General features: G+C 55.0%; 1 protein-coding gene and 3 long non-coding RNA genes across 5 annotated transcripts in view; 1 reads left to right on the forward strand and 3 right to left on the reverse strand.

The window, feature by feature from the left end:
- The first annotated feature begins 1,620 nt into the window (after window positions 1–1,620).
- The window catches only part of ZER1 (zyg-11 related cell cycle regulator), an 82,871-nt gene continuing 58,085 nt past the window's right edge, over window positions 1,621–26,406 (forward strand). For both annotated transcript variants that reach the window (XM_076064893.1, XM_076064894.1), the window contains exons 1-6: window positions 1,621–2,114; window positions 7,655–7,884; window positions 8,991–9,147; window positions 13,058–13,417; window positions 18,661–18,908; window positions 24,254–24,430. In XM_076064893.1, the coding sequence (XP_075921008.1) occupies window positions 7,667–7,884; window positions 8,991–9,147; window positions 13,058–13,417; window positions 18,661–18,908; window positions 24,254–24,430 (1,160 nt within the window). In that variant the 5' untranslated portion in view covers window positions 1,621–2,114; window positions 7,655–7,666. The remainder of the gene's footprint in view (window positions 2,115–7,654; window positions 7,885–8,990; window positions 9,148–13,057; window positions 13,418–18,660; window positions 18,909–24,253; window positions 24,431–26,406) is intronic.
- Window positions 15,475–15,984, reverse strand: LOC142923900 (uncharacterized). The gene is made up of 3 exons (XR_012941008.1): window positions 15,931–15,984; window positions 15,731–15,744; window positions 15,475–15,586 (listed from the first exon to the last, which is right to left on the reverse strand). It is a non-coding gene; the product is annotated as an uncharacterized LOC142923900 (long non-coding RNA).
- LOC142923901 (uncharacterized) lies at window positions 16,995–17,896 on the reverse strand. Its single transcript, XR_012941009.1, has 3 exons — window positions 17,499–17,896; window positions 17,183–17,196; window positions 16,995–17,038 (listed from the first exon to the last, which is right to left on the reverse strand). It is a non-coding gene; the product is annotated as an uncharacterized LOC142923901 (long non-coding RNA).
- Window positions 17,972–18,618, reverse strand: LOC142923899 (uncharacterized). Its single transcript, XR_012941007.1, has 3 exons — window positions 18,537–18,618; window positions 18,409–18,476; window positions 17,972–18,108 (listed from the first exon to the last, which is right to left on the reverse strand). It is a non-coding gene; the product is annotated as an uncharacterized LOC142923899 (long non-coding RNA).

Below are 26,406 nucleotides of genomic sequence, written 5' to 3' on the forward strand. Positions count from 1 at the left end.
CTCCAGTTATAGCTAACATTTTCATGGAGAAATTTGAGACTGACGCCATCCAGACTGCCACTCTACGCCCAACCTTGTGGAAGAGGTACGTGGATGACACTTTTGTCATCTGGCCACATGGCCGGCCTGCTCTAGACCAATTCTTCGACCACATCAATTCCATACACCCAGCCATCAGATTTACCATGGAAGTCGAAATAGATGGCAAGATACCTTTTTTGGATGTCCTAATTAAAAAGAGACCTGATGGTTCAATGAGCCACTCTGTCTACAGGAAAGCTACCCATACGGATGCTTATCTGAAACCGGATTCCCACCACCATCCATCACAGAAGAATTCTCTCATCAAGACTCTGTATCATAGAGCCCAATGCATATCCGACCAGGAACACATAAGCAGTGAACTCAAGCACGTACACCAGGCTCTTAGGGCTAATGGTTACTCCGACTATACAATCCGCAAAGCTATCACTCAAACCATGAAGAAGAACTCTCTTGAGGAGCCTTTCAAAACCATCACTTTACCCTACATTGCTGGGATCACAAAAAAGATCTCCAAAATCTTGAATAAACACAAGATCCAGGTCCGTTTCAACACATTGCATAAAATCCGTGATCTGGTTCCGTCTGTAAAAGATGTGATTCCGGACATACAATACCCTGGTGTCTACAAACTAAGTTGCCTCTGTGGTAGTAGTTACATTGGAGAAACCAAACGCCATATCTCGGACCGCATTCGTGAACATAAAGCAGACCTTAAACACGGTAGGACCAACACCTCGGCCGTAGCAGATCATTGTTCTAATTCAGTAGGCTCACATGCCATTGACTTTTCCAAGATGGAGGTTCTTTGTAAGCCATCTGGCTTCCATGAGAGATTCGTTCATGAGGCTATCCACATATACAAACACAGAGACAATTTCAACCGAGAAGATGGATTCTATCTTAGCAATCATTGGAAAGATTTGATAAATCATTTCAGTTCTTGATTGATTGTTCACGCTTACAGTGCCTTTCAGACAGCATACATAAAAACAAATTTCGTCTCCCCCCTCCTCTTTTCAAAAAATAGATGGACTAGTCCTGGCAAACAGCCAATCGTTGCGCGTGACGCAAACGTTATTTTTATATATATAAATAAATATGCCGTTTTCAAAATAAATTTATGCAAACCGACACACCTGATGATGACCGTTTGAGTTATGGTCGAAACGTCGTGAGAATTTTTTATTGTTTTATATATATTTTGTTATTTTGTTGTTTCTCTTCAACGTGACTTTACCGAAAAAACTAAGAATATATATAGTAAGACTTGTTTAAAACTTATTTAAGATTTTAGATTCCTATATGTTGAATGTATGCACCATCCTGCCAAAGTAAATTCCGTGTCGGTGTGAACTTACATGGCGAATAAAACCCCCTTTCTGATCCTCTGTGCTCTAGGCTCCACCCACTGCGCTCTAGGCCCCACTCACTCTGGTCTCGGGCTGGAGGTCACGGTGGAGGGCGGGGGGGTTGGGGGAGGGGCTGCAGGTGACAGTGTGGAGCGGGGGTGGAATTGGGGGAGGGGCTGTAGCTCACTGTGGGGGGGGGGGGGGGGCTTGGAGGTCACGGCGGGGCGGGGGGGCCGGAAGTAGCCCGGTGACCCCGGAACTACAACACGAGGGGGCTGCTTGTGGCTACTCTAAGATGTCTTCCCTTGTTGCGCGCTCCTCACGAAGCCTTCAGACAAAGCGTTGACTTTTGTTCGGTTCTGTCGAACGTCCGTCGAACGTCCGTGGAACGTCCGTGGAACGACCCTTGAACGTTCGTGGAACGACCCTCGAACGTTCGTGGAACGTCCGCCGAACGTTCGTGGAACGTCCGTGGAACGTTCGGTCGCCGTGGCGGAGATCAACAACATCACCATCAACAACATCATCAACAACACCATCAACAACATCAACACCATCAACAACATCACCATCAACAACGTCACCAACAACATCATCACCATCAACAACATCACCATCAATAACATCACCATCAACAACAACCTCAACATCACCATCAACAACATCACCACCATCAACATCACCACCATCAACAAAAGCGTCAAGAACATCGTCAGCTAAGTAAGCTGTTGTGCTCCCATCTCGTATACTTATTAAGATGTTTGGTATTGTTATAAATATAATAATATATTATTGTTATGTCCACTGCTGAACGAGGGGGGTGGCGGGGAACGTCGTTTACAAAGAATCAAGACGTCCGTCGTTCTTTTAGACATGCGGGAGGAGGAGGGTAAATCCGAAAAGCTACGAAGCGCATTGTGATGGTGTATGTGTGTACGTTGAACTTCTTTCGCACCGTACGTAGCCAACCGTGTGAATCGGGAGGTGGTGGTGATGGGGTGGTGGTGGTGATGGGGTGGTGATGGGGTGGTGGTGATGGGGTGGTGGTGATGGGGTGGTGGTGATCGGGGTGGTCGTGGTGATCGGGGTGGTGGTGATGATGATGGTGTTGGTGGTGGGGTGGTGGTGGTGGTAATGATGATGGTGGTGGTGATGATGATGGCGGTGGTGATGATGATGGTGTTAGTGATGATGGTGGTGGTGATAGTGGTGGTGATGGTGATGATGGGGTGGCGATGATGATGATGGTGGTGATAGTGGTGGTGATAGTAGTGATGATGATGGGGTGGCGGTGGTGATGATGTTGGTGGTGATAGTGGTGGTGATGATGGTGGTGGTGGTGATGGTGGTGGTGATAGTGGTGATGATGATGATGGGGTGGCGGTGATGATGATACTAATGGGGTGGCGGTGGTGATGATGTTGGTGGTGATAGTGGTGGTGATAGTGGTGATGATGATGGTGGTGGTGATGATGGTGGTGGTGGTGATGATGATGATAGGGTGGCGGTGATGATGGTACTAATGGGGTGGCGGTGGTGATGATGTTGGTGGTGATAGTGGTGATGGTGATGATGGTGGTGGTAATGATGATGGTGGTGGTGATAATGGTGGTTCGATTAGCGCTGTTGGCTACGTACGGTGCGAAAGAAGCTCAACACACACACACACACTGATAATCGCCACTGGTATTGGCTGCGAGCGGTTAATCGAACTTGGGTCAGCCGAGTGGAGAGGCGCTGCAAGGCAACTGGGCAACCGATTCAGTGGGAGAGGATCACCATTCTGTGCCACTGATGTCAGCCGTGAGCCATCGGAATCTAAACTCGCTATGGGAATCGGGCGCCACGGTGGCTATGAGATGTTGACTACCTCGCCTGGTACACAGGAGGTCGTGGGTTCGATCCAAATCCTGATGCCTGCTGCTGTATATTTGGAGTCTGCGTCTCTCTCATCATCACGGTGGCTATGAGATGTTGACTACCTCGCCTGGTATACAGGAGGTCGTGGGTTCCATCCCGACCCTGACGCCTTCTGCTGCTGCTGCTGTAGATTTCGAGTTTGCGTCTCTCTCATCATCATCATCATCACGGTGGCTATGAGATGTTGACTACCTCGCCTGGTACACAGGAGGTCGTGGGTTCGATCCCGACCCCCGACGCCTCCTGCTGTACATTTGGAGTCTGCGTCTCGCTCTTTTCCATGGTCGAGTGGATTTTTCTCCGGCTCCTCCGCTTTTCGCCTTCCACATGGAGAATCGGCATCACCATCATCACCATCATCACCATCATCATCATCGCCGCGCGTTTAGAGTGTTTGCTGCTGTAAATTCCCACGTGATGACGACGATGACGATGACGACGACCATCCACTTGAGTGAGGTATCGTTTGCGATGGCCAGCTCCCTTCTGACAACGAGCCACACGGCAGCGGCCACAGTGAGTTGGCGGCGGTCGCCTCCGGCCAGCGGTGGACACTCCACGTTACCGTGGCGGGCGGCAGGTGTCGTCGATGGGTTGGGTGGGCGGAACGACAAGGCCCGTTGACTCGGCAACCCGCAACTTTGCGGTACTAGTTTTATCAGCCCTCCCCGTCCCCCGTCCCCCCGGGGAAGGGAGGGATGATGGGTCGAGTGGAAATCCTCCAAACCTTCGGGGACAGACGGGCGGACGGACAGGGAGACGACAGGGAGACGGGGAGACAGACGGACAGGGAGACAGACGGACAGGGAGACGACAGAGAGACAGACGGACAGGGAGACAGACGGACAGGGAGACAGACGGACAGGGAGACAGATGCAGGGAGACAGACGGACAGGGAGACAGACGGACAGGGAGACAGACGGACAGGGAGACAGACGGACAGGGAGACAGACGGACAGGGAGACAGACGCAGGGAGACAGGGAGACAGACGGACAGGGAGACAGACGCAGGGAGACAGACGGACAGGGAGACAGACGGACAGGGAGACAGGGAGACAGACGGACAGGGAGGCAGACGGACAGGGAGGCAGACGGACAGGGAGACAGACGGACAGGCAGACAGACGGACAGGGAGGCAGACGGACAGGGAGACAGACGGACAGGGAGACAGACGGACAGGGAGACAGGGAGACAGACGGACAGGGAGGCAGACGGACAGGGAGACAGACGGACAGGGAGACAGACGGACAGGGAGACAGACGGACAGGAAGACGACAGGGAGACAGACGGACAGGGAGGCAGACGGACAGGGAGACAGGGAGACAGACGGACAGGGAGACAGACGGACAGGAAGACGACAGGGAGACAGACGGACAGGGAGGCAGACGGACAGGGAGACAGGGAGACAGACGGACAGGGAGACAGGGAGACAGACGGACAGAGAGACAGAGAGTCGTACATATCTCAGTAAATCTCTCTCCCTGTCTGATCTGTGTTTGTGAGCGTGAATGAGCATGTGTGAGTAATTGTGTGAGTGTGTAAGTGTGTGAGTGAGTAAGTGTGTGAGTGTGTGAGTAAGTGTGTGAGTGAGTGTGTGAGTAAGTGTGTGAGTGAGTGTGTGAGTGTGTGAGTAAGTGTGTGAGTGTGTGAGTAAGTGTGTGAGTAAGTGTGTGAGTGTGTGAGTGAGTGTGTGAGTGAGTGTGTGAGTGAGTGTGAGTAAGTGTGTGAGTGAGTGTGTGAGTGTGTAAGTGTGTGTAAGTGTGTGAGTGAGTGTGTGAGTGAGTGTATGAGTAAGTGTGTGAGTAAGTGTGTGAGTAAGTGTGTGAGTGTGTAAGTGTGTGAGTGAGTGTGTGAGTAAGTGTGTGAGTAAGTGTGTGAATGAGTGTGTGAATGAGTGTGTAAGTGTGTGAGTGTATGAGTGAGTGTGTGAGTAAGTGTGTGAGTAAGTGTGTGAGTAAGTGTGTGAGTGAGTGTGTAAGTGTGTGAGTAAGTGTGTGTGTGAGTGAGTGTATGAGTGAGTGTGTGAGTGAGTGTGTGAGTGACTGTGTAAGTGTGTGAGTGAGTGTGTGAGTGTGTGAGTAAGTCTGTGAGTAAGTGTGTGAGTGTGTGAGTAAGTGTGTGAGTAAGTGTGTGAGTGAGTGTGTGAGTAAGTGTGTGTGTGTGAGTAAGTGTGTGAGTGAGTGTGTGAGTGAGTGTGTGAGTAAGTGTGTGAGTGAGTGTGTGAGTGAGTGTATGAGTGAGTGTATGAGTGAGTATATGAGTAAGTGTGTGAGTGTTTGTGTGAGTGAGTGTGAGTAAGTGTGTGAGTGAGTGTATGAGTAAGTGTGTGTGAGTGTATGAGTAAGTGTGTGAGTTAGTGTGCAAGTGTGTGAGTGAGTGAGTGTTTGAGTGAGTGTATGAGTGAGAGTGTAAGTAAGTGTGTGAGTAAGTGTGTGTGTGTAAGTGTGTGAGTGAGTGTATGAGTGAGTGTGTGAGTAAGTGTGAGTGAGTGTGTAAGTGTGTGAGTGTGTGAGTAAGTGTGTGAGTGAGTGTGTGAGTGTGTGAGTAAGTATGTGAGTGTGTGAGTAAGTGTGTGAGTCAGTGTGTGAGTGAGTGTGTGAGTGAGTGTGTGAGTGAGTGCATGAGTGAGTGTGTGAGTAAGTGTGTGTGTAAGTGTGAGTGAGTGTGTAAGTGTGTGAGTGTGTAAGTGTGTGAGTGAGTGTGTGAATGAGTGTGTGAGTAAGTGTGTAAGTGTGAGTGTAAGTGTATGAGTGTGTGAGTGTGTGAGTAAGTGTGTGAGTAAGTGTGTGAGTGAGTGTAGAAGTGTGTGAGTAAGTGTGTGAGTGTGAGTGTGTGAGTAAGTGTGTGAGTGTGAAAGTGTGTGAGTGTGAGTGTGTGAGTAAGTGTGTGAGTGTGTGAGTGCGTGAGTGTGTGAGTGTGTGAGTAAGTGTGTGAGTGTGTAAGTGTGTGAGTGTGTAAGTGTGTGAGTGTGTAAGTGTGTGAGTGTGAGTGTGTGAGTAAGTGTGTGAGTGTGTGAGTAAGTGTGTGAGTGTGTAAGTGTGTGAGAAGTGTGAGCGGTGTTAGTGCTACGCTGCGCTACGAACCCGGCGACCCGGGTTCGATTCCAGCTCACGGCCAACACCACCGGTGACGATTATCTGAACCGGTCCTGGGTCTCCCCTAGGTCAACTCAGCCCTCCCCCCATTCACTCCTCCCTCCCTCCCTCCTTCCCTCCCCTCCCTCCCTCCTTCCCTCCCCTCCCTCCCTCCTTCCCTCCCCCCATTCACTCCTCCCTCCCCTCCCTCCTTCCCCTCCTCCCTCCCCTCCTCCCTCCCTCCCCTCCTCCCTCCCCCCTCCCTCCACTCACTCCTCCCTCCCTCCCTCCCCTCCCTTCTCTCCACTCCACTCTCAACCCCTCACTCCCCCCATTCACTCCTCCCTCCCCTCCCCTCCCTCTACTCACCCCTCCCCCCGTCCATCCCTCCCCCCACTCCCCCCCGCCCACTCACTCCCCCCCCCCTCCCGCCTTCCCTCCCCCCCACTCACTCCTCCCTCCACTCACTCTCAACCCCTCCTCCCCCCACTCACTCCTCCCTCCCCCCACTCACTCTCAACCCCTCCCTCCCCCCATTCACTCCCTCCCTCCCTCCTTCCTCCCCCCACTCACTCCTCCCTCCCCCCACTCTCAACCCCTCCCCCCACTCACTCCCTCCCTCCCCCCACTCACTCCTCCCTCCCCCCACTCACTCTCAACCCCTCACTCCCCCCACTCACCCCTCCCCCCACTCACTCCTGCCTCCCCCACTCTCAACCCCTCCCCCCACTCTCAACCCCTCCCCCCACTCACTCCTCCCTCCCCCCACTCACTCTCAACCCCTCACTCCCCCCACTCACTTCTCCCCCCACTCACTCTCAACCCCTCCCCCCACTCACTCCTCCCTCCCCCCACTCTCAACCCCTCCCCCCACTCTCAACCCCTCCCCCCACTCACTCCTCCCTCCCCCCACTCACTCCTCCCTCCCCCCACTCACTCTCAACCCCTCCCCCCACTCACTCCTCCCTCCCCCCACTCTCAACCCCTCCCCCCACTCTCAACCCCTCCCCCCACTCACTCCTCCCTCCCCCCACTCACTCCTCCCTCCCCCCACTCACTCTCAACCCCTCCCCCCACTCACTCCTCCCTCCCCCCACTCTCAACCCCTCCCCCCACTCTCAACCCCTCCCCCCACTCACTCCTCCCTCCCTCCACTCACTCTCAACCCCTCCCCCCACTCACTCTCAACCCCTCCCCCCACTCACTCACTCCCCCCCCGCCCCCCCCCCCCTCCCTCTCCCCCTCCTCTCCGCGTGAACCCCTCAGCCAGGGCCCGTGATGGCGGCGTGGTCCCAGAGCCCGCAGACCCTGGGGTCGCTGTGCGTGGAGGCCTGCTTGCGCAACCTCACACAGACGCTCTGCTACCGCGACACGGCAGGGGCCGCCGGTGGCCCCGGTGGCCCCGGTGGCCCCGGTGGACCCGGCGGCCCCGGTGCCCTGCGTCTCCGTCCGGACGTCTTCCTGCCCAGCGAGATCGCAGACCGCCTGGTCAACGCGTGAGTGGCCGAACGGACGCCTCGCTCGCTCGCTCGCTCGCTCACTCGCTCGTTCACTCACTCATTCACTCGCTCGCTCGCTCACACACTCACTCGTTCACACACTCGCTCACACACTCATTCACTCACTCACACACTCATTCACTCGTTCACTCACTCACACACTCGTTCACTCGTTCACTCACTCACACACTCGCGCCTCTCACACACTCGTTCACTCACACTCATTCACTCACCCACCCACTCACTCACACTCACTCAACCACGCACTCACTCACACTCATTCACTCACTCACTCACTCACCCACCCACTCACTCACCCACCCACTCACTCACCACTCACCCACTCACCCACTCACTCACCACCCACCCACTCACTCACCCACCCACTCACTCACTCACACACACACTCACACACTCACACACTCACTCACACACTCACACACTCACTCACACACTCATTCACTCGCTCACTCACACACTCTCACACTCTTTCACACACTCACACACTCACTCACACACTCATTCACTCACTCACACTCACTCACCCACCCACTCACTCACTCGCACACTCACTCAGCCACTCATTCACTCACACACTCACTCACACACTCACTCACCCACCCACCCACTCACTCACCCACTTACACACTCACTCACCCACTCATTCACTCACACACTCACTCACACACACACTCACACACTTACACACTCACACACTCACTCACACACTCACTCACCCACTCATTCACTCACACACTCACTCACACACTCACACACTCACTCACCCACCCACCCACTCACTCACCCACTCATCCACTTACTCACACACTCATTCACCCATTCACTCACTCACTCATTCACTCTGTCATTCACTCACACACTCATTCACTCACACACTCACACACTCACCCACTTCCTCACACACTTACTCACCCATTCACTCACTCACCTACTCACTAACTCATTCACTCTGTCATTCACTCACACACTCACAATCCCTCCCTCCCCTTCCCTCCCCTCCCCTCCCCTCCCTCCCCTCCCTCCCCCCAATCTCCCCCCCACCCCCCCGCCCACCCCCCCACCCCCTCCCCCTCTCTCCCCAGGTTCGTGTCGCTGCACTCCCTGGAGGGCTCCGTGCACCACCACCACCACCAGGGCTTCCTGCGCGCCTTCTCAGAGCCGCGAGTGGCACGGCTGCAGCGTGTCTCCCTGCGCGAGTTTGACTTCTCTGACTCGGACCTGGACGCCCTGTGCAATCAGGTGATGGCGAGTGAGGGGGTGGTGGGTGGGTGGTGGGTGGTGGTGGGTGGGGGGTGGTGGCGTGTTAAGGCCAACTCCACGTTTCATTAAAGCTAAAACGAAACTAATGAAATATAAATTTTGATTTGTACCACTGGCGTCTACAAACTGAGTTGCCTCTGTGCTAGTAGGTAGTTACATTGGAGAAACCAAACGACATGTCTCGGACCGCATCCGTGAACGCAAAGCAGACCTTAAACACGGTAGGTACCAACACCTCGGCCGTGGCAGATCATTGTTATAATTCAGTAGGGTCACGTGACATTGACTTCTCCAAGACGGAGGTTCTTTGCAAGCCATCTGGCTACCATGAGAGATTCGTTCATGAGGCTATCCACATATACAAGCACAGAGACAATTTCAACCGAGAAGATGGATTCTATACTAAGCAATCGTTGGAAAGATTTGATAAACCATGTCAGGTCTTAATTGATTGTTCACGCTGACAGTGGCTTTCAGACAGCATACATTATAAAAAAATTTCGTCTCCCCCCTCCTCTTTTCAGAATATAGATGGACTAGTCCTGGGTAAACTGCCAAATCGTTGCGCGTGACGCTAACGTTTTTTATAAATAAATAAATGCGCCGTTTAAAAATAAATTTATGCGAACCAACACACCTGAAGATGACCGTTTGAGTTATGGTCGAAACGTCGTGAGAATTTGTTTATTGTTTTATATATATATTTTATTATTTTGTTGTTTCTCTTCAACGTGACTTTACCGAAAAAACTAAGGATATAATAAAATATATATAAAACAAGACGACCGTTTGTGTTATGGTCGAAACGTCGTGAGAATTTTTGTATTGTTTTATGCATATTTTTTTATTATTTTGTTGTTTCCCTTCAACGTGGTGACTTTACCGAAAGAACTAAGAATATGAATTACTGCAGTCACGAAAGCTTTAAATCAAAATTTTAAAACTAAACTGTTACTTGAAACACTCTGTGGTTCGTTGGGTGAAGTCAACGTGGGTGGAAAAATAACGAAATAAAGTAATATGTCGCGTGATAATATATCACGTGATTATTATTATTATTGTTATTATTTTTCTCTTCCTACTTTGGCGACTTTGCCCAAAGAAACAAGGAGTTTGGATACCTGCAGACACGAAAGCTTCAAATCAAGGTTTTGCTTTTAATCTTGCGAGGCGTTAAGGCCAACTCCCCGTTTGATTAAAACTAAAAACTAAAACTATTGCTTTAAATTTTGTCAGGCGTAAAGGCCAACTCCCACATCTTCTTTGGTTCTTTCGGTAAAGTCACCACGTAGAATGAAAATAAAATAATAAATTGATAAAGTAAAATAACACAATAATATTCTCACGACGTTTCGGCCACAACACAAGCGGCCTTCATCAGGTGAAGGGACGAGACTGTCTGGTAGGACAGCGCTGGAACGTGGCTCTTTCACTCCAGCGCTGTCCTACCAGACAGTCTCGTCCCTTCACCTGATGAAGGCCGCTTGTGTTGTGGCTGAAACGTCGTGAGAATATCATTGTGTTATTTTATTTTATCTTATCAATTTATTATTTTATTCTCATTCTACGTGGTGGTGACTTTACCGAAAGAACCAAAGAAGATGAATCATTGCAGTCACGAAAGCTTTAAATCGAAAAGCCAACTCCCTTGTTTAATTAAAAACTAAAACTATTACTTTTAATTTTGTCAGGGGTAAAGCCCCCCCCCCCCACCCCCCCCCCCCCCGATCTGCCGTGTAGCTCTTTGTCAGATGTGACGCTGGCCGTCACAGACAATGGTGGTCATCATCATCATCACGTGGTGGTGATGATGACGTGCATCGTCACAGACGATGGTGGTCATCATCATCATCATCACGTGGTGGTGATGATGATGATGACTTGCATCGTCACAGACGATGGTGGTCATCATCATCATCATCACGTGGTGGTGATGATGATGATGACTTGCATCGTCACAGACGATGGTGGTCATCATCATCATCACGTGGTGGTGGTGGTGATGATGATGATGACTTGCATCCCACCGGGATTTTTTTTCTGTTTGCACAGAGTCGCACGCAAAGTCACTTTAAGATGTTTTTTTTTCCTGTCTGTGTTTTTGTTTTTTTGTTTGAATTTGGTTGCGCCCGATTCAAGAGCCGCACGGCTCACAGGGCTTTGACAAAATAAGCTGAAACCGAACACTGAACGTGAGAATTGCGGACGCCAAATATTCTGAGCGCAGGGTGATGATTCTGCAGCCTCGTAGAGACCCCCGAGTGACCCATAGACCCACAGAGACCTATGGAGACCCACAGAAATCTCTCAGCAGAGAAGACCCATACTATTTCTGAACTGTTTTATTGTTACCAGGTACGCCCCCCCCCCACTGATCTGCCGTGTAGCTCTTTGTCAGAGGTGACGCCGGCCGTCACAGACGATGGTGGGCAACATCATCATCATCACCACCACCACGTGGGAATGCAGACGGCAAATATTCTGAACGCAGGGTGATGATTCTGCAGCCTCGTAGAGACCCCCGAGTGACCCATAGACCCACAGAGACCTATAGAGACCCACAGAAATCTCTCGGCAGAGACTATTTTATTGTTACCAGGTACGCCCCCCCCCACTGATCTGCCATGTAGCTCTTTGTCAGAGGTGACCGTGGCCTTATCGTCGTCATCGTCATCATCGTCGTCGTCATCGTCGTCACGTGGAAATTTCTATCAGCAGCCAAACGCTCGAGGATGTGTGGTGACGTTGATTTCTGAATCTGGAGACAAAATCCACTCGACCACGGAGAGAGAGAGAGAGAGACACACAGACTCCAAATCTACAGCAGCAGCAGCAGCAGGCATCGTCAGGGTCGGGATCGAACCCACGACCTCCTGTGTACCAGGCGAGGTAGTCAACATCTAGCCACCGTGCTGATGATGAGAGAGAGAGAGAGAGACGCAGACTCCAAATACACAGCAGCAGAGTCGGGATCGAACTCACTCCTGTAGACAAGGCGAGGTAGTAAACATCTCATAGCCACCGTGATGATGAGAGAGAGACACACAGACTCCAAATATACAGCAGCAGCAGGCATCGTCAGGGTCGGGATCGAACCCACGACCTCCTGTGTACCAGGCGAGGTAGTCAACATCTCATAGCCACCGTGATGATGATGATGAGAGACGCAGACTCCAAATGTAAAGCAGAAGGCATCAGGGTCGGGATGGAACCCACGACCTCCTGTAGACCAGGCGAGGTAGTTAACATCTCATAGCCACTGCATAGAGGCTCATCAACAGTGTCCAGGTCACTGGTGCACCAACAACCTCCTCCACCCTCACCCTCCTCCACACCTCCTCCTCACCCTCCTCCTCACCCTCCTCCTCACCCTCCTCCTCACCCTCACCCTCCTCACCCTCCTCTCCTTCTCCCTCATCACCCTCCTCATCCCCGCCACCACCTCACCTCCCTCACCCTCCTCCTCACCCTCCTCCTCACCCTCACCCTCCTCCCCCTCCTCACCCTCCTCCTCACCCTCACCCTCCTCCCCCTCCTCACCCTCCTCCTCACTTTCCCCCTCATCACCCTCCTAACCCTCCTCCTCACCCTCACCTCCTCCTCACCCTCCTCCTCACCCTCACCCTCCTCCCCCTCCTCACCCTCCTCCTCACTTTCCTCCTCATCACCCTCCTAACCCTCCTCCTCACCCTCCTCACCCTCCTCACACTCCTCCTCACCCTCACCCTCCTCCCCCTCCTCACCCTCCTCCTCACTTTCCCCCTCATCACCCTCCTAACCCTCCTCCTCACCCTCACCTCCTCCTCACCTCCTCCTCACCCTCCTCCTCACCCTCCTCTTCACCCTCCCCCTCCTCACCCCCTCACCCCCCCCCCCCCCCACTCCCCAGGCCCTGGTGGAGCTGGACCTCACGCACTGCGAGCAACTCACGGCGAGATCGCTCCGCTCGCTGCGCCGCTGCCGGCGCTCGCTCACCGCCCTGGCGCTGCTCGGCTGCCCCGGCGTCTTCTGCGAGCCTCGCGGCGGCGGCGGCGGCGACTCGGCCGACGCCGGAGTCGCCGGCCGAGTCGCCGCCGCCGGTGGCAACGCGGCCGCCGGCGGCGGCGGCGGAGTCGGTGACGGAGCGCCGTACGCGCTGCCCGGCGAAGCGCCGCCGCCGCCGCCGCTCACCGGGAGGCACGGACACGACGGGGGGGCGCCGGCTGACGAGAGGAAGGGCGGCTCGGTGCCGTGGATGGCGCTGGCACAGGTGGGCGGGAGGGGGGCGGTGGTGGTGGTGGTGGGGACAGTGGTGGAGGTGGTGGAGGTGGTGCATGTGGTGGTGGTGGAGGTGGTGGTGGTGGAGGTGGTGGAAGTGGTGGTGGTGGTGGTGGAAGTGGTGGTGGTGGTGGAGGTGGTGGTGGTGGTGGAGGTGGTGGTGGTGGTGACGGTGGTGGTGGTGGTGGAGGTGGTCGTGGTGGTGACGACAGTGGTGGAAGTGGTGGTGGTGGTGACGACGGTGGTGGTGGATTTGGTGGTGGGGACGGTGGTGGTGGAAGTGGTGGTGGCGGTGGTGGTGGTGGTGGTGGAAGTGGTGGAAGTGGTGGTGGTGGTGGTGGTGGAGGTCATGGCGATGGGTGGTGATGGTGGTGGTGACTGTGGTGGTAGATTTGGTGGTGGCGGCGGTGGTGGATTTGGTGGTGGTGCTGGATTTGGTGGTGGTGACAGCAGTGGTGGTGGTGGTGACGGCTGTGGTGGTCATCTCAGTCAGCCAACCCATGGCATCTGCTGGGTCTGTCCCGTGACCTCCTGTCAGCCTCAAAGTGCACCTAGCCTGGCACAGGCGCCGTGGTGACGTCACCGTCACTCGGTGGCGAGTGGCGGCGGTCGTGACGGTGGCGGTGGTTTTGGTGGTGGTGTTGGTGACGGTGGTTTTGGTGGTGGTGTTGGTGGCGGTGGTTTTGGTGGTGGTGTTGGTGACGGTGGTTTTGGTGGTGGTTGGTGACGGTGGTTTTGGTGGTGGTGTTGGTGGCGGTGGTTTTGGTGGTGGTGTTGGTGACGGTGGTTTTGGTGGTGGTTGGTGGGGGTGGTGCGCACCACCCCCACCAACCACCATTGGTGTGGCGTTGGCGGTGAGACGTCGGTGTGACGTCATCGTCTCCTGAACGTTCACCACGTCACCTGAACGCTCACCACGTTACCTGAACGCTCACCACGTCTCCTGAACCACGTCACCTGAACGCTCACCACGTCTCCTGAACGCTCAACACATTACCTGAATGCTCACCACGTCTCCTGAACGCTCACCACGTCACCTGAACCACGTCTCCTGAACGCTCAACACATTACCTGAACACTCACCACGTCTCCTGAACGCTCAACACATTACCTGAATGCTCACCACGTCTCCTGAACGCTCACCACGTCACCTGAACCACGTCACCTGAACGCTCACCACGTCACCTGAACGCTCACCACGTCACCTGAACCACGTCACCTGAACACTCACCACGTCTCCTGAACGCTCACCACGTCACCTGAACGCTCACCACATTACCTGAACGCTCACCACATTACCTGAACGCTCACCACGTCACCTGAACGCTCACCACGTCACCTGAACGCTCACCACGTCACCTGAACCACGTCTCCTGAACGCTCACCACGTCACCTGAACGCTCACCACGTTACCTGAACACTCACCACGTCACCTGAACGCTCACCACGTCACCTGAACGCTCACCACGTCTCCTGAACGCTCACCACGTCTCCTGAACCACGTCACCTGAACGCTCACCACGTCTCCTGAACGCTCATCACATCTCCTGAACGCTCACCACGTCACCTGAACGCTCACAACATCACCTGAACACTCACCACGTCTCCTGAACGCTCACCAGGTCACGTGAACGCTCACCACGTCTCCTGAACACTCACCACGTCTCCTGAACGCTCACCACATTACCTGAACCACGTCACCTGATCGCCCACCACGTCACCTGAATGCTCATCACGTCACCTGAACCACGTCACTTGAACGCCCACCACGTCACCTGAACCACGTCACCTGAACGCCCACCACATCACCTGAACCACGTCACCTGAACGCTCACCACGTCACCTGAACGCCCACCACGTCACCTGAACCACGTCACCTGAACCACGTCACCTGAACGCTCACCACGTCACCTGAACGCCCACCACATCACCTGAACCACGTCACCTGAACGCTCACCACATCACCTGAACGCTCACCACGTCACCTGAACCACGTCACCTGAATCACGTCACCTGAACGCTCACCACGTCACCTGAACGCTCACCACGTCACCTGAACGCCCACCACATCACCTGAACCACATCACCTGAACGCTCACCACATCACCTGAACGCTCACCACGTCACCTGAACCACGTCACCTGAACGCTCACCACGTCACCTGAACGCCCACCACATCACCTGAACCATGTCTCCTGAACCACGTCACCTGAACCACGTCACCTGAACCACTTCACCTGAACGCTCACCACGTCACCTGAACGCCAACCACCTTACCTGAACCACGTCACCTGAACCACGTCACCTGAACCACGCCACCTGAACCACGTCACCTGAACGTTCACCACGTAACCTGAACCACGCCACCTGAACCACGTCACCTGAACCACGTCACCTGAACCACGTCACCTGAACGTTCACCACGTCACCTGAACCACATCACCTGAACCATGTCACCTGATCTCTCACCACGTCACCTGAACCACGTCACCTGAACCACGTCACCTGAACCACGTCACCTGAACGCCCACCACGTCACCTGAACCACGCCTCCTGAACGCCCACCACGTCACCTGAACCACGCCTCCTGAACGCCCACCACGTCACCTGAACCATACCACCTGAACGTTCACCACGTCACCTGAACCCCGTCACCTGAACCACGTCACCTGAACGCCCACCACGTCACCTGAACCACGCCTCCTGAACGCCCACCACGTCACCTGAACCACGCCACCTGAACCACGTCACCTGAACCACACCACCTGAACCACGTCACCTGAACCACGTCACCTGAACGTTCACCACGTCGCATGAACCCCGTCACCTGATCTCTCACCACGTCACCTGAACCACATCACCTGATCGCCCACCACCTTACCTGAACCACGTCACCTGAACCACGTCACCTGAACCACGTCACCTGATCGCTCACCACGTCACCTGATCTCTCACCACGTCACCTGAACCACCTCACCTGAACCACGTCACCTGAACCATGTCACCTGAACCACGTCACCTGATCACTCACCACGTCACCTGAACCCCGTCACCTGATCTCTCACCACGTCACCTGAACCACATCACCTGATCGCCCACCACCTTACCTGAACCACGTCACCTGAACCACGTCACCTGATCTCTCACCACGTCACCTGAACCACATCACCTGATCGCCCACCACGTCACCTGAACCACGTCACCTGAACCACGTCACCTGAACCACGTCACCTGAACGCCCACCACGTCACCTGAACCACGCCACCTGATCTCTCACCACGTCACCTGAACCACGCCACCTGAACCACATCACCTGAACCACGTCACCTGAACGTTCACCACGTCGCCTGAACCCCGTCACCTGATCACTCACCACGTCACCTGAACCCTGCCACCTGAACCCCGCCACCTGAACCCCGTCACCTGATCACTCACCACGTCACCTGAACCCCGCCACCTGAACCCCGTCACCTGATCGCCCACCACATCACCTGAACCACGTCACCTGAACGCTCACCGCATCACCTGAACGCCCACCACTTCACCTGAACCACGTCACCTGATCGCTCACCACGTCACCTGAACCACGTCACCTGAACGCTCACCACGTCACCTGAACGCCCACCACATCACCTGAACCATGTCTCCTGAACCACGTCACCTGAACCACGTCACCTGAACCACTTCACCTGAACGCTCACCACGTCACCTGAACGCCAACCACCTTACCTGAACCACGTCACCTGAACCACGTCACCTGAACCACGCCACCTGAACCACGTCACCTGAACGTTCACCACGTAACCTGAACCACGCCACCTGAACCACGTCACCTGAACCACGTCACCTGAACCACGTCACCTGAATGTTCACCACATCACCTGAACCACGTCACCTGAACCATGTCACCTGATCTCTCACCACGTCACCTGAACCACGTCACCTGAACCACGTCACCTGAACCACGCCTCCTGAACGCCCACCACGTCACCTGAACCACGCCTCCTGAACGCCCACCACGTCACCTGAACCATACCACCTGAACGTTCACCACGTCACCTGAACCCCGTCACCTGAACCACGTCACCTGAACGCCCACCACGTCACCTGAACCACGCCTCCTGAACGCCCACCACGTCACCTGAACCACGCCACCTGAACCACGTCACCTGAACCACACCACCTGAACCACGTCACCTGAACCACGTCACCTGAACGTTCACCACGTCGCCTGAACCCCGTCACCTGATCTCTCACCACGTCACCTGAACCACATCACCTGATCGCCCACCACCTTACCTGAACCACGTCACCTGAACCACGTCACCTGAACCACGTCACCTGATCGCTCACCACGTCACCTGATCTCTCACCACGTCACCTGAACCACCTCACCTGAACCACGTCACCTGAACCATGTCACCTGAACCACGTCACCTGATCACTCACCACGTCACCTGAACCCCGTCACCTGATCTCTCACCACGTCACCTGAACCACATCACCTGATCGCCCACCACCTTACCTGAACCACGTCACCTGAACCACGTCACCTGATCTCTCACCACGTCACCTGAACCACATCACCTGATCGCCCACCACGTCACCTGAACCACGTCACCTGAACCACGTCACCTGAACCACGTCACCTGAACCACGTCACCTGAACGCCCACCACGTCACCTGAACCACGCCACCTGATCTCTCACCACGTCACCTGAACCACGCCACCTGAACCACGTCACCTGAACCACGTCACCCGAACGTTCACCACGTCGCCTGAACCCCGTCACCTGAACCCCGTCACCTGATCACTCACCACGTCACCTGAACCCCGCCACCTGAACCCCGTCACCTGATCGCCCACCACATCACCTGAACCACGTCACCTGAACGCTCACCGCATCACCTGAACGCCCACCACTTCACCTGAACCACGTCACCTGATCGCTCACCACGTCACCTGATCGCTCACCACGTCACCTGAACCACGTCACCTGATCGCTCACCACGTCACCTGATCGCTCACCACGTCACCTGAACCCCGCCACCTGATCACTCACCACGTCACCTGATCGCTCACCACGTCACCTGATCGCTCACCACGTCACCTGAACCCCGCCACCTGATCACTCACCACGTCACCTGATCGCTCACCACGTCACCTGAACCCCGCCACCTGAACCCCGCCACCTGAACGTCCACCACCACCACCACCACCCCGCCGCCCGCCAGGACGCGTCTCTGGCCTGCTTTGAGCGCCTCCGCTTCGTGTCGCTGGGCGGCCTCCCGCGTGGCGTGGATGTGGGCGGTGCGCTGGGCTCCCTGCCCGTGCTGGGCGCCCTGCGCCTCAGCAGCACGGAGCTGCCCGAGGACCCGTCCTTCCTGCTCCGCTGGCGCCCCACGTTGCGCTCCCTGGGCCTACACAACTGCGGGCCCACGCCGGCCTACCTGCGGGTCGTCTGCCTCCTCGCCGAGCTGCGGTGAGCCGACGCTGCCGCCGCTACCGCCGCCGCCGCTACCGCCGCTACCGCCGCTACCGCCGCTACCGCCGCTACCGCCGCTACCGCCGCCCGTGTAACAGCGGCGGCGGCTGCTGCTGCTGCTGGTGCTGTAGATTTGGGGTCTGCGTCTCTCTCTCTCTCTCATCATGGTGTCTAGGAGATGTTGGCTACCTCGCCCTGGTCTAGAGGAGGTCGTGGGTTCGATCCCGAGCCTGACCATGCCTGCTGCTGCTGTAGATTTGGGGTTTGCATCTCTCTCTCTCTCATCATCATCATGGTGGATAGGAGATGTTGACTACCTCGCCCTGGTACGCAGGAGGTCGTGGGTTCGATCCCGAGCCTGACCATGCCTGCTGCTGCTGCTGCTGGTGCTGTAGATTTGGGGTCTGCGTATCTCTCTCTCTCATCATCATCATCACGGTGGCTATGAGATGTTGGCTACCTCGCCCTGGTACGCAGGAGGTCGTGGGTTCGATCCCGAGCCTGACCATGCCTGCTGCTGCTGCTGCTGTAGATTTGGAGTCTCTCTCTCTCTCATCATCATCACGGTGGCTAGGAGATGTTGACTACCACGCCTGGTACGCAGGAGGTCGTGGGTTCGATTGCCAGCCTGACCATGCCTGCTGCTGCTGCTGTTGTAGATTTGGGGTCTGCGTCTCTCTCATCATCATCACGGTGGATAGGAGATGTTGGCTACCTCGCCTGGTACGCAGGAGGTCGTGGGTTCAATCCCGCGCCTGACCATGCCTGCTGCTGCTGCTGCTGTTGTAGATTTGGGGTCTGCGTGTCTCTCTCTCTCTCTCATCATCATCACGGTGGCTAGGAGATGTTGGCTACCTCGCCTGGTGTACAGGAGGTCGTGGGTTCAATCCCACGCCTGACCACGCCTGCTGCTGGTGCTGTAGATTTGGGGTCTGCGTCTCTCTCTCTCTCATCATGGTGTCTAGGAGATGTTGGCTACCTCGCCTGGTCTAGAGGAGGTCGTGGGTTCGATCCCGAGCCTGACCATGCCTGCTGCTGCTGTAGATTTGGGGTTTGCATCTCTCTCTCTCTCATCATCATGGTGGATAGGAGATGTTGACTACCTCGCCCTGGTACGCAGGAGGTCGTAGGTTCGATCCCGACCCTGTCGATGCCTGCTGCTGTATATTTGGAGTCTGCGTATCTCTCTCTCATCATCATCATCACGGTGTCTAGGAGATGTTGACTACCTCGCCCTGGTACGCAGGAGGTCGTGGGTTCGATCCCGACCCTGACCATGCCTGCTGCTGCTGATGTTGTAGATTTGGGGTCTGCGTCTCTCTCTCATCATCATCATTATCACGGTGGCTATGAGATGTTGGCTACCTCGCCTGGTGTGCAGGAGGTCGTGGGTTCGATCCCGAGCCTGACCATGCCTGCTGCTGCTGCTGTAGATTTGGGGTCTGCGTATCTCTCTCTCTCATCATCATCATCACGGTGGCTAGGAGATGTTGGCTACCTCGCCCTGGTACGCAGGAGGTCGTGGGTTCGATCCCGAGCCTGACCATGCCTGCTGCTGGTGCTGTAGATTTGGGGTCTGCGTCTCTCTCTCTCTCATCATCATGGTGGTGTCTAGGAGATGTTGGCTACCTCGCCTGGTACGCAGGAGGTCGTAGGTTCGATCCCGACCCTGTCGATGCCTGCTGCTGTATATTTGGAGTCTGCGTATCTCTCTCTCTCATCATCATCATCACGGTGTCTAGGAGATGTTGGCTACCTCGCCCTGGTCTACAGGAGGTCGTGGGTTCGATCCCGAGCCTGACCACGCCTGCTGCTGCTGCTGTTGTAGATTTGGAGTCTGTGTCTCTCTCATCATCATCACGGTGGCAAGGAGATGTTGGCTACCTCGCCTGGTCCGCAGGAGGTCGTGGGTTCGATCCCGACCCTGTCGATGCCTGCTGCTGTAGATTTGGAGTCTGCGTGTCTCTCTCTCTCATCATCATCACGGTGTCTAGGAGATGTTGGCTACCTCGCCAGGTCTACAGGAGGTCGTTGGTTCAATCCCGACCCTGACCATGCCTGCTGCTGCTGCTGTTGTATATTTGGAGTCTGCGTGTCTCTCATCATCATCATGGTGGATAGGAGATGTTGGCTACCTCGCCCTGGTACGCAGGAGGTCGTGGGTTCGATCCCGACCCTGTCGATGCCTGCTGCTGTATATTTGGAGTCTGCGTCTCTCTCTCTCATCATCATCACGGTGGCTAGGAGATGTTGGCTACCTCGCCTGGTCTACAGGAGGTCGTGGGTTCCATCCCGACCCTGACCATGCCTGCTGCTGCTGCTACTGTAGATTTGGAGTCTGCGTGTCTCTCATCATTATCACAGTGTCTAGGAGATGTTGACTACCTCGCCTGGTACGCAGCAGGTCGTGGGTTCGATCCCGAGCCTGACTGTGCCTGCTGCTGTAGATTTGGGGTTTGCGGTGTCTCTCTCTCCGTGTTCGTGTGGATTTGTCTCCGGGTCCTCCCGGTTTTTCACGTCACGTTTAGAATCAACGTCACCACTCGTTTAGAGCATTTGGCTGTTCCTATAAATGTCCACGCAGTGACGATGACGATGATGTTGATTAAGCCACTTAGCTGAGCTATCATTCGTGATGTCCAAGCCGCTTGTGACACCGAGCTCAGTGGGGCCTCACCTGTCAGCGATAAAATATTTTGGTTTAGTATGGGTCTCTGTGGGTCTCTGTGTGTCTCTGTGGGGTCTCTGTGGGTCTCTATGGGTCTCCGTGGGTCTCTGTGAGTCTCTGTGGGTCTCTGTGGGTCTCTGTGAGTCTCTGTGGGTCTCTGTGGGTCTCTGTGTGTCTCTGTGGGTCTCTGTGGGTCTCTGTGAGTCTCTGTGGGTCTCTGTGAGTCTCTGTGGGTCTCTGTGGGTCTCTGTGAGTCTCTGTGGGTCTCTGTGGGTCTCTGTGAGTCTCTGTGGGTCTCTGTGAGTCTCTGTGGGTCTCTGTGAGTCTCTGTGGGTCTCTCTGGCTCTCTGTGGGTCTCTGTGGGTCTCTGTGGGTCTCTGTGGGTCTCTGTGAGTCTCCGTGGGGTCTCTGTGGGTCTCTGTGGGTCTCTGTGGGTCTCTGTGGGTCTCTGTGGGTCTCCGTGGGTTTTTGTGGATCTCTGTGGGTCTCTGTGGGTCTCTGTGGGTCTCTGTAGGTCTCTGTGAGTCTCTGTGTGTCTCTGTGTGTCTCTGTGGGGTCTCTGTGGGTCTCTGTGGGTCTCTGTAGGTCTCTGTGGGTCTCTGTGGATCTCTGTGGATCTCTGTGGGTCTCTGTGGGTCTCTGTGGGTCTCTGTGGGTCTCTGTGGGTCTCTGTGAGTCTCTGTGGGTCTCTGTGAGTCTCTGTGGGTCTCTGTGGGTCTCTGTGAGTCTCTGTGGGTCTCTGTGGGTCTCTGTGAGTCTCTGTGGGTCTCTGTGAGTCTCTGTGGGTCTCTGTGGGTCTCTGTGGGTCTCTCTGGCTCTCTGTGGGTCTCTGTGGGTCTCTGTGGGTCTCTGTGGGTCTCTGTGGGTCTCTGTGAGTCTCTGTGGGTCTCTGTGAGTCTCTGTGGGTCTCTGTGGCTCTCTGTGGGTCTCTGTGGGTCTCTGTGGGTCTCTGTGGGTCTCCGTGGGTTTTTGTGGATCTCTGTGGGTCTCTGTGGGTCTCTGTGGGTCTCTGTAGGTCTCTGTGGGTCTCTGTGGATCTCTGTGGGTCTCTGTGGGTCTCTGTGGGTCTCTGTGGATCTCTGTGGGTCTCTGTGGGTCTCTGTGGGTCTCTGTGGGTCTCTGTGGGTCTCTGTGGGGTCTCTATGGGTCTCTGTGGGTCTCTGTAGGTCTCTGTGGGTCTCTGTGGATCTCTGTGGATCTCTGTGGGTCTCTGTGGGTCTCTGTGGGTCTCTGTGGGTCTCTGTGGGTCTCTGTGGGTCTCTGTGTGTCTCTGTGTGAGTCTCTGTGTGTCTCTGTGGGTCTCTGTGTGTCTCCGTGTGTCTCTGTGTGTCTCTGTGTGTCTCTGTGGGTCTCTGTGTGTGTCTCTGTGTGAATCTCTGTGTGTCTCTGTGGGTCTCTGTGTGTCTCCGTGTGTCTCTGTGTGTCTCTGTGTGTCTCCGTGTGTCTCTGTGTGTCTCTGTGTGTCTCTGTGGGTCTCTGTGGGTCTCTGTGTGTCTCTGTAGGTCTCTGTGGGTCTCTGTGGGTCTCTGTGGGTCTCTGTGGGTCTCTGTGGGTCTCTGTGGGTCTCTGTGGGTCTCTGTGTGTCTCCGTGGGTCTCTGTAGGTCTCTATGGGTCTCTATGGGTCTCTATGGGTCTCCGTGGGTCTCTATGGGTCTCTATGAGTCTCCGTGGGTCTCTATGGGTCTCTATGAGTCTCCGTGGGTCTCTATGGGTCTCTATGGGTCTCCGTGGGTCTCTGTGGGTCTCTGTGGGTCTCTGTAGGTTTCTGTAGGCCTCTGTGGGTCTCTGTGGGTCTCCGTGGGTCTCTATGGTTATGGGTCTCTATGGGTCTCTATGAGTCTCCGTGGGTCTCTATAGGTCTCTGTGGGTCTCTGTGGGTCTCTGTGGGTCTCTATGGGTCTCTGTAGGTCTCTGTGGGTCTCCGTGGGTCTCTATGGGTCTCTATGGGTCTCTATGGGTCTCTGTGGGTCTCTGTGGGTCTCCGTGGGTCTCTATGGTTATGGGTCTCTATGGGTCTCTGTGGGTCTCTGTGGGTCTCCGTGGGTCTCTGTGGGTCTCTGTGGGTCTCTGAATCTGCTGCCGGAAATTCCCACGCGATGTTTAGTTCACTTCCCTAGGCGCTGCTGCTGCTGTTCGTTACATCACGGAGACTTGCCCCAAACAGTCTGTTGAAGGCTACACGGGGGACCTTTGTCATTTGTGTGTAGGGTGGTGCTGGCCACCCACCACCTCTCGTGTGCCACAGTGCCGGCCTTAGTGGGTGCTGCTACTTGCTACTTACAGCACTTGCCCCAACAGTCTGGGAGGCTCTATGGGGGACATTTGGATTTGTCTTTACCGCCCCTCTCCTACCCCTCACCCCACCCCCAACACCACCCCCACCCAACTCCACCCCACCCCGCCCCACCCAACCCCCACCCCAACCCAACCTCCACCCCAACCCCACCCCCACCCCACATCTGACCCCACCCCAACCCCACCCCCACCTCAACCCCACCCCCACCTCAACCCCACCCCAACCCCACCCCCGCCACACCCAACCCCCACCCCAACCCCCAACCCAACACCACCCCCACCCCACCCCCGCCCCACCCCCACCTCTACCCACCACACCCCCGCCCCACCCCCGCCCCACCCCCACCCCACCCCACATCTGACCCCACCCCCCCCCAGGCACCTGGACATCTCCCGTGACAAGGCGGTGGGCCAGCAGTGCGTGCCGCTGACGCGCGGGGCCCTGTGCGGCCTGGCACAGGGCCTGCCTCACCTGGAGGCCCTCGACCTCTCCGGCAACACCTTCGGCGACGGCTGCACCGTCGGTCCCGACGAGGAGGCGCCCTGCGCCGGCAGGCACGTCGTCACGGCAACGGCGGCGGCGGCACCGCCGTCGTCACGGTCACGGTCGCCATGGTCATCGTCGTCGCGGTCGTCGTGGTCATCGCCGTGGTTATCGTCGTCATCGTCGCCATGGTGATCGTCGCCATGGTGATCGTCACCATGGTCATCGTCGTCGTCGTCATCACGGTTATCGTCATGGTCGTCGTTGTCATGGTTATCGTCGTCATCATCGCCATGGTGATCGTCGCCATGGTCATCGTCGTCATCATCGCCATGGTGATCGTCGCCATGGTGATCGTCGCCATGGTCATCGTCGTCGTCGTCATCACGGTTATCGTCATGGTCGTCGTTGTCATGGTTATCGTCGTCATCATCGCCATGGTGATCGTCGCCATGGTCATCGTCGCCATGGTCATCGTCGTCGTCGTCGTCGTCATCGCGGTTATCGTCATGGTCGTCGTCGTCGTCATGGTTATCGTCGTCATCGTCATGGTGATCGTCGTCATGGTGATCGTCGTCATGGTCAACATCGTCATTGTCGTCGTCGTCGTCATGGTTATTGTGAGCATCATCGTGGTTATCGTCATGGTCACCGCCATCATCATGGTCATCAACATCATCAACATCGTCATGGTGATCGTCGTCATGGTGATCGTCGTCATGGTCATCGTCGTCATGGGGTGTCGTCAGCGTCATCATCATGGTCATCGTCAACATCGTCATGGTGATCGTCGTCATGGTGATCGTCGTCATGGTGATCGTCGTCATGGGGTATCGTCACCGTCATCATCATGGTCATCGTCAACATCGTCATGGTGATCGTCGTCACGGTCATCATCATCATCGTCATCACCGACACTGTCAACATCATCTTCACAATCGTCGTCACTAGCATTCCCATCGTCGTCGTCATCATCATCATCAGCAGCAGCTGTGATCAACGTCATCGCCCATCACCGACACCGTCATCGTCGTCGGCTCCCCTAGGTCGACTCAGCCTTAAACTCAGCTCGCAAACGTCGCCTCTGGTGAGACAAAGGCGGCCGGGCATTGGTAGCGACGGCACACGGTGCCGCTACGGCCTTCACAGACCGCTGCTGCTGCTGCTGCTGAGGGCACTTGCCCCGGCAGTCTTGTTCCGAGGCTACGCGGGGCTCCTTTGTCATTTGTAGTTATTGATTGAAAGCTTTCGTGACTGCAGGGATTCATATTCTTGGTTCTTTCGGTAAAGTCACCACCACCACGTAGTAGAAGGGAAACAATGAAATAGTCAAAATATAAAACAACGGCAAGAACATTTGGTTCTTTCGGTAAAGTCACCACCACGTAGAAGAAGGGAAACAATAAAATAATAAAAATATAAAACAATAAAATTCTCACGACCGTTTCGACCGCAACGCAAAGCAGCAATCATCATCAGGTGTGAAAACCACAACAACAATACCAACTTTTGATTTAAAGCTTTCGTGACTGCAGGGATTCATATTCTTGGTTCTTTCGGTAAAGTCACCACCACGTAGAAGGGAAACAATAAAATAATAAAAATATAAACAATGGCAAGAATATTTGGTTCTTTCGGTAAAGTCACCACCACGTAGAAGGGAAACAATAAAATAATAAAAATATAAAACGGCAAGAACATTTGGTTCTTTCGGTAAAGTCACCACCATGTAGAAGGGAAACAATAAAATAATAAAAATATAAAACAATAAAATTCTCATGACCGTTTCGACCGCAACGCAAAGCAGCAATCATCATCAGGTGTGAAAACCAACGGCAAGAATATTTGGTTCTTTCGGTAAAGTCACGTAGAAGGGAAACAACAAAATAATAAAAATATAAAACAACGGCAAGAAAATTTGGTTCTTTCGGTAAAGTCACCACCACGTAGAAGGGAAACAATAAAATAATAAAAATATAAAACAATAAAATTATTGTAAAACAATAAAATTATTATTCTTGGTTCTTTCGGTAAAGTCACCACCACG

The sequence above is a fragment of the Petromyzon marinus genome, unplaced genomic scaffold, assembly GCF_048934315.1.
Source record: "Petromyzon marinus isolate PM22_M1 ecotype Great Lakes invasive population unplaced genomic scaffold, UKy_Petmar_22M1.pri1.0 PM_Scaffold_87, whole genome shotgun sequence".
Taxonomy (NCBI): domain Eukaryota; kingdom Metazoa; phylum Chordata; class Hyperoartia; order Petromyzontiformes; family Petromyzontidae; genus Petromyzon; species Petromyzon marinus.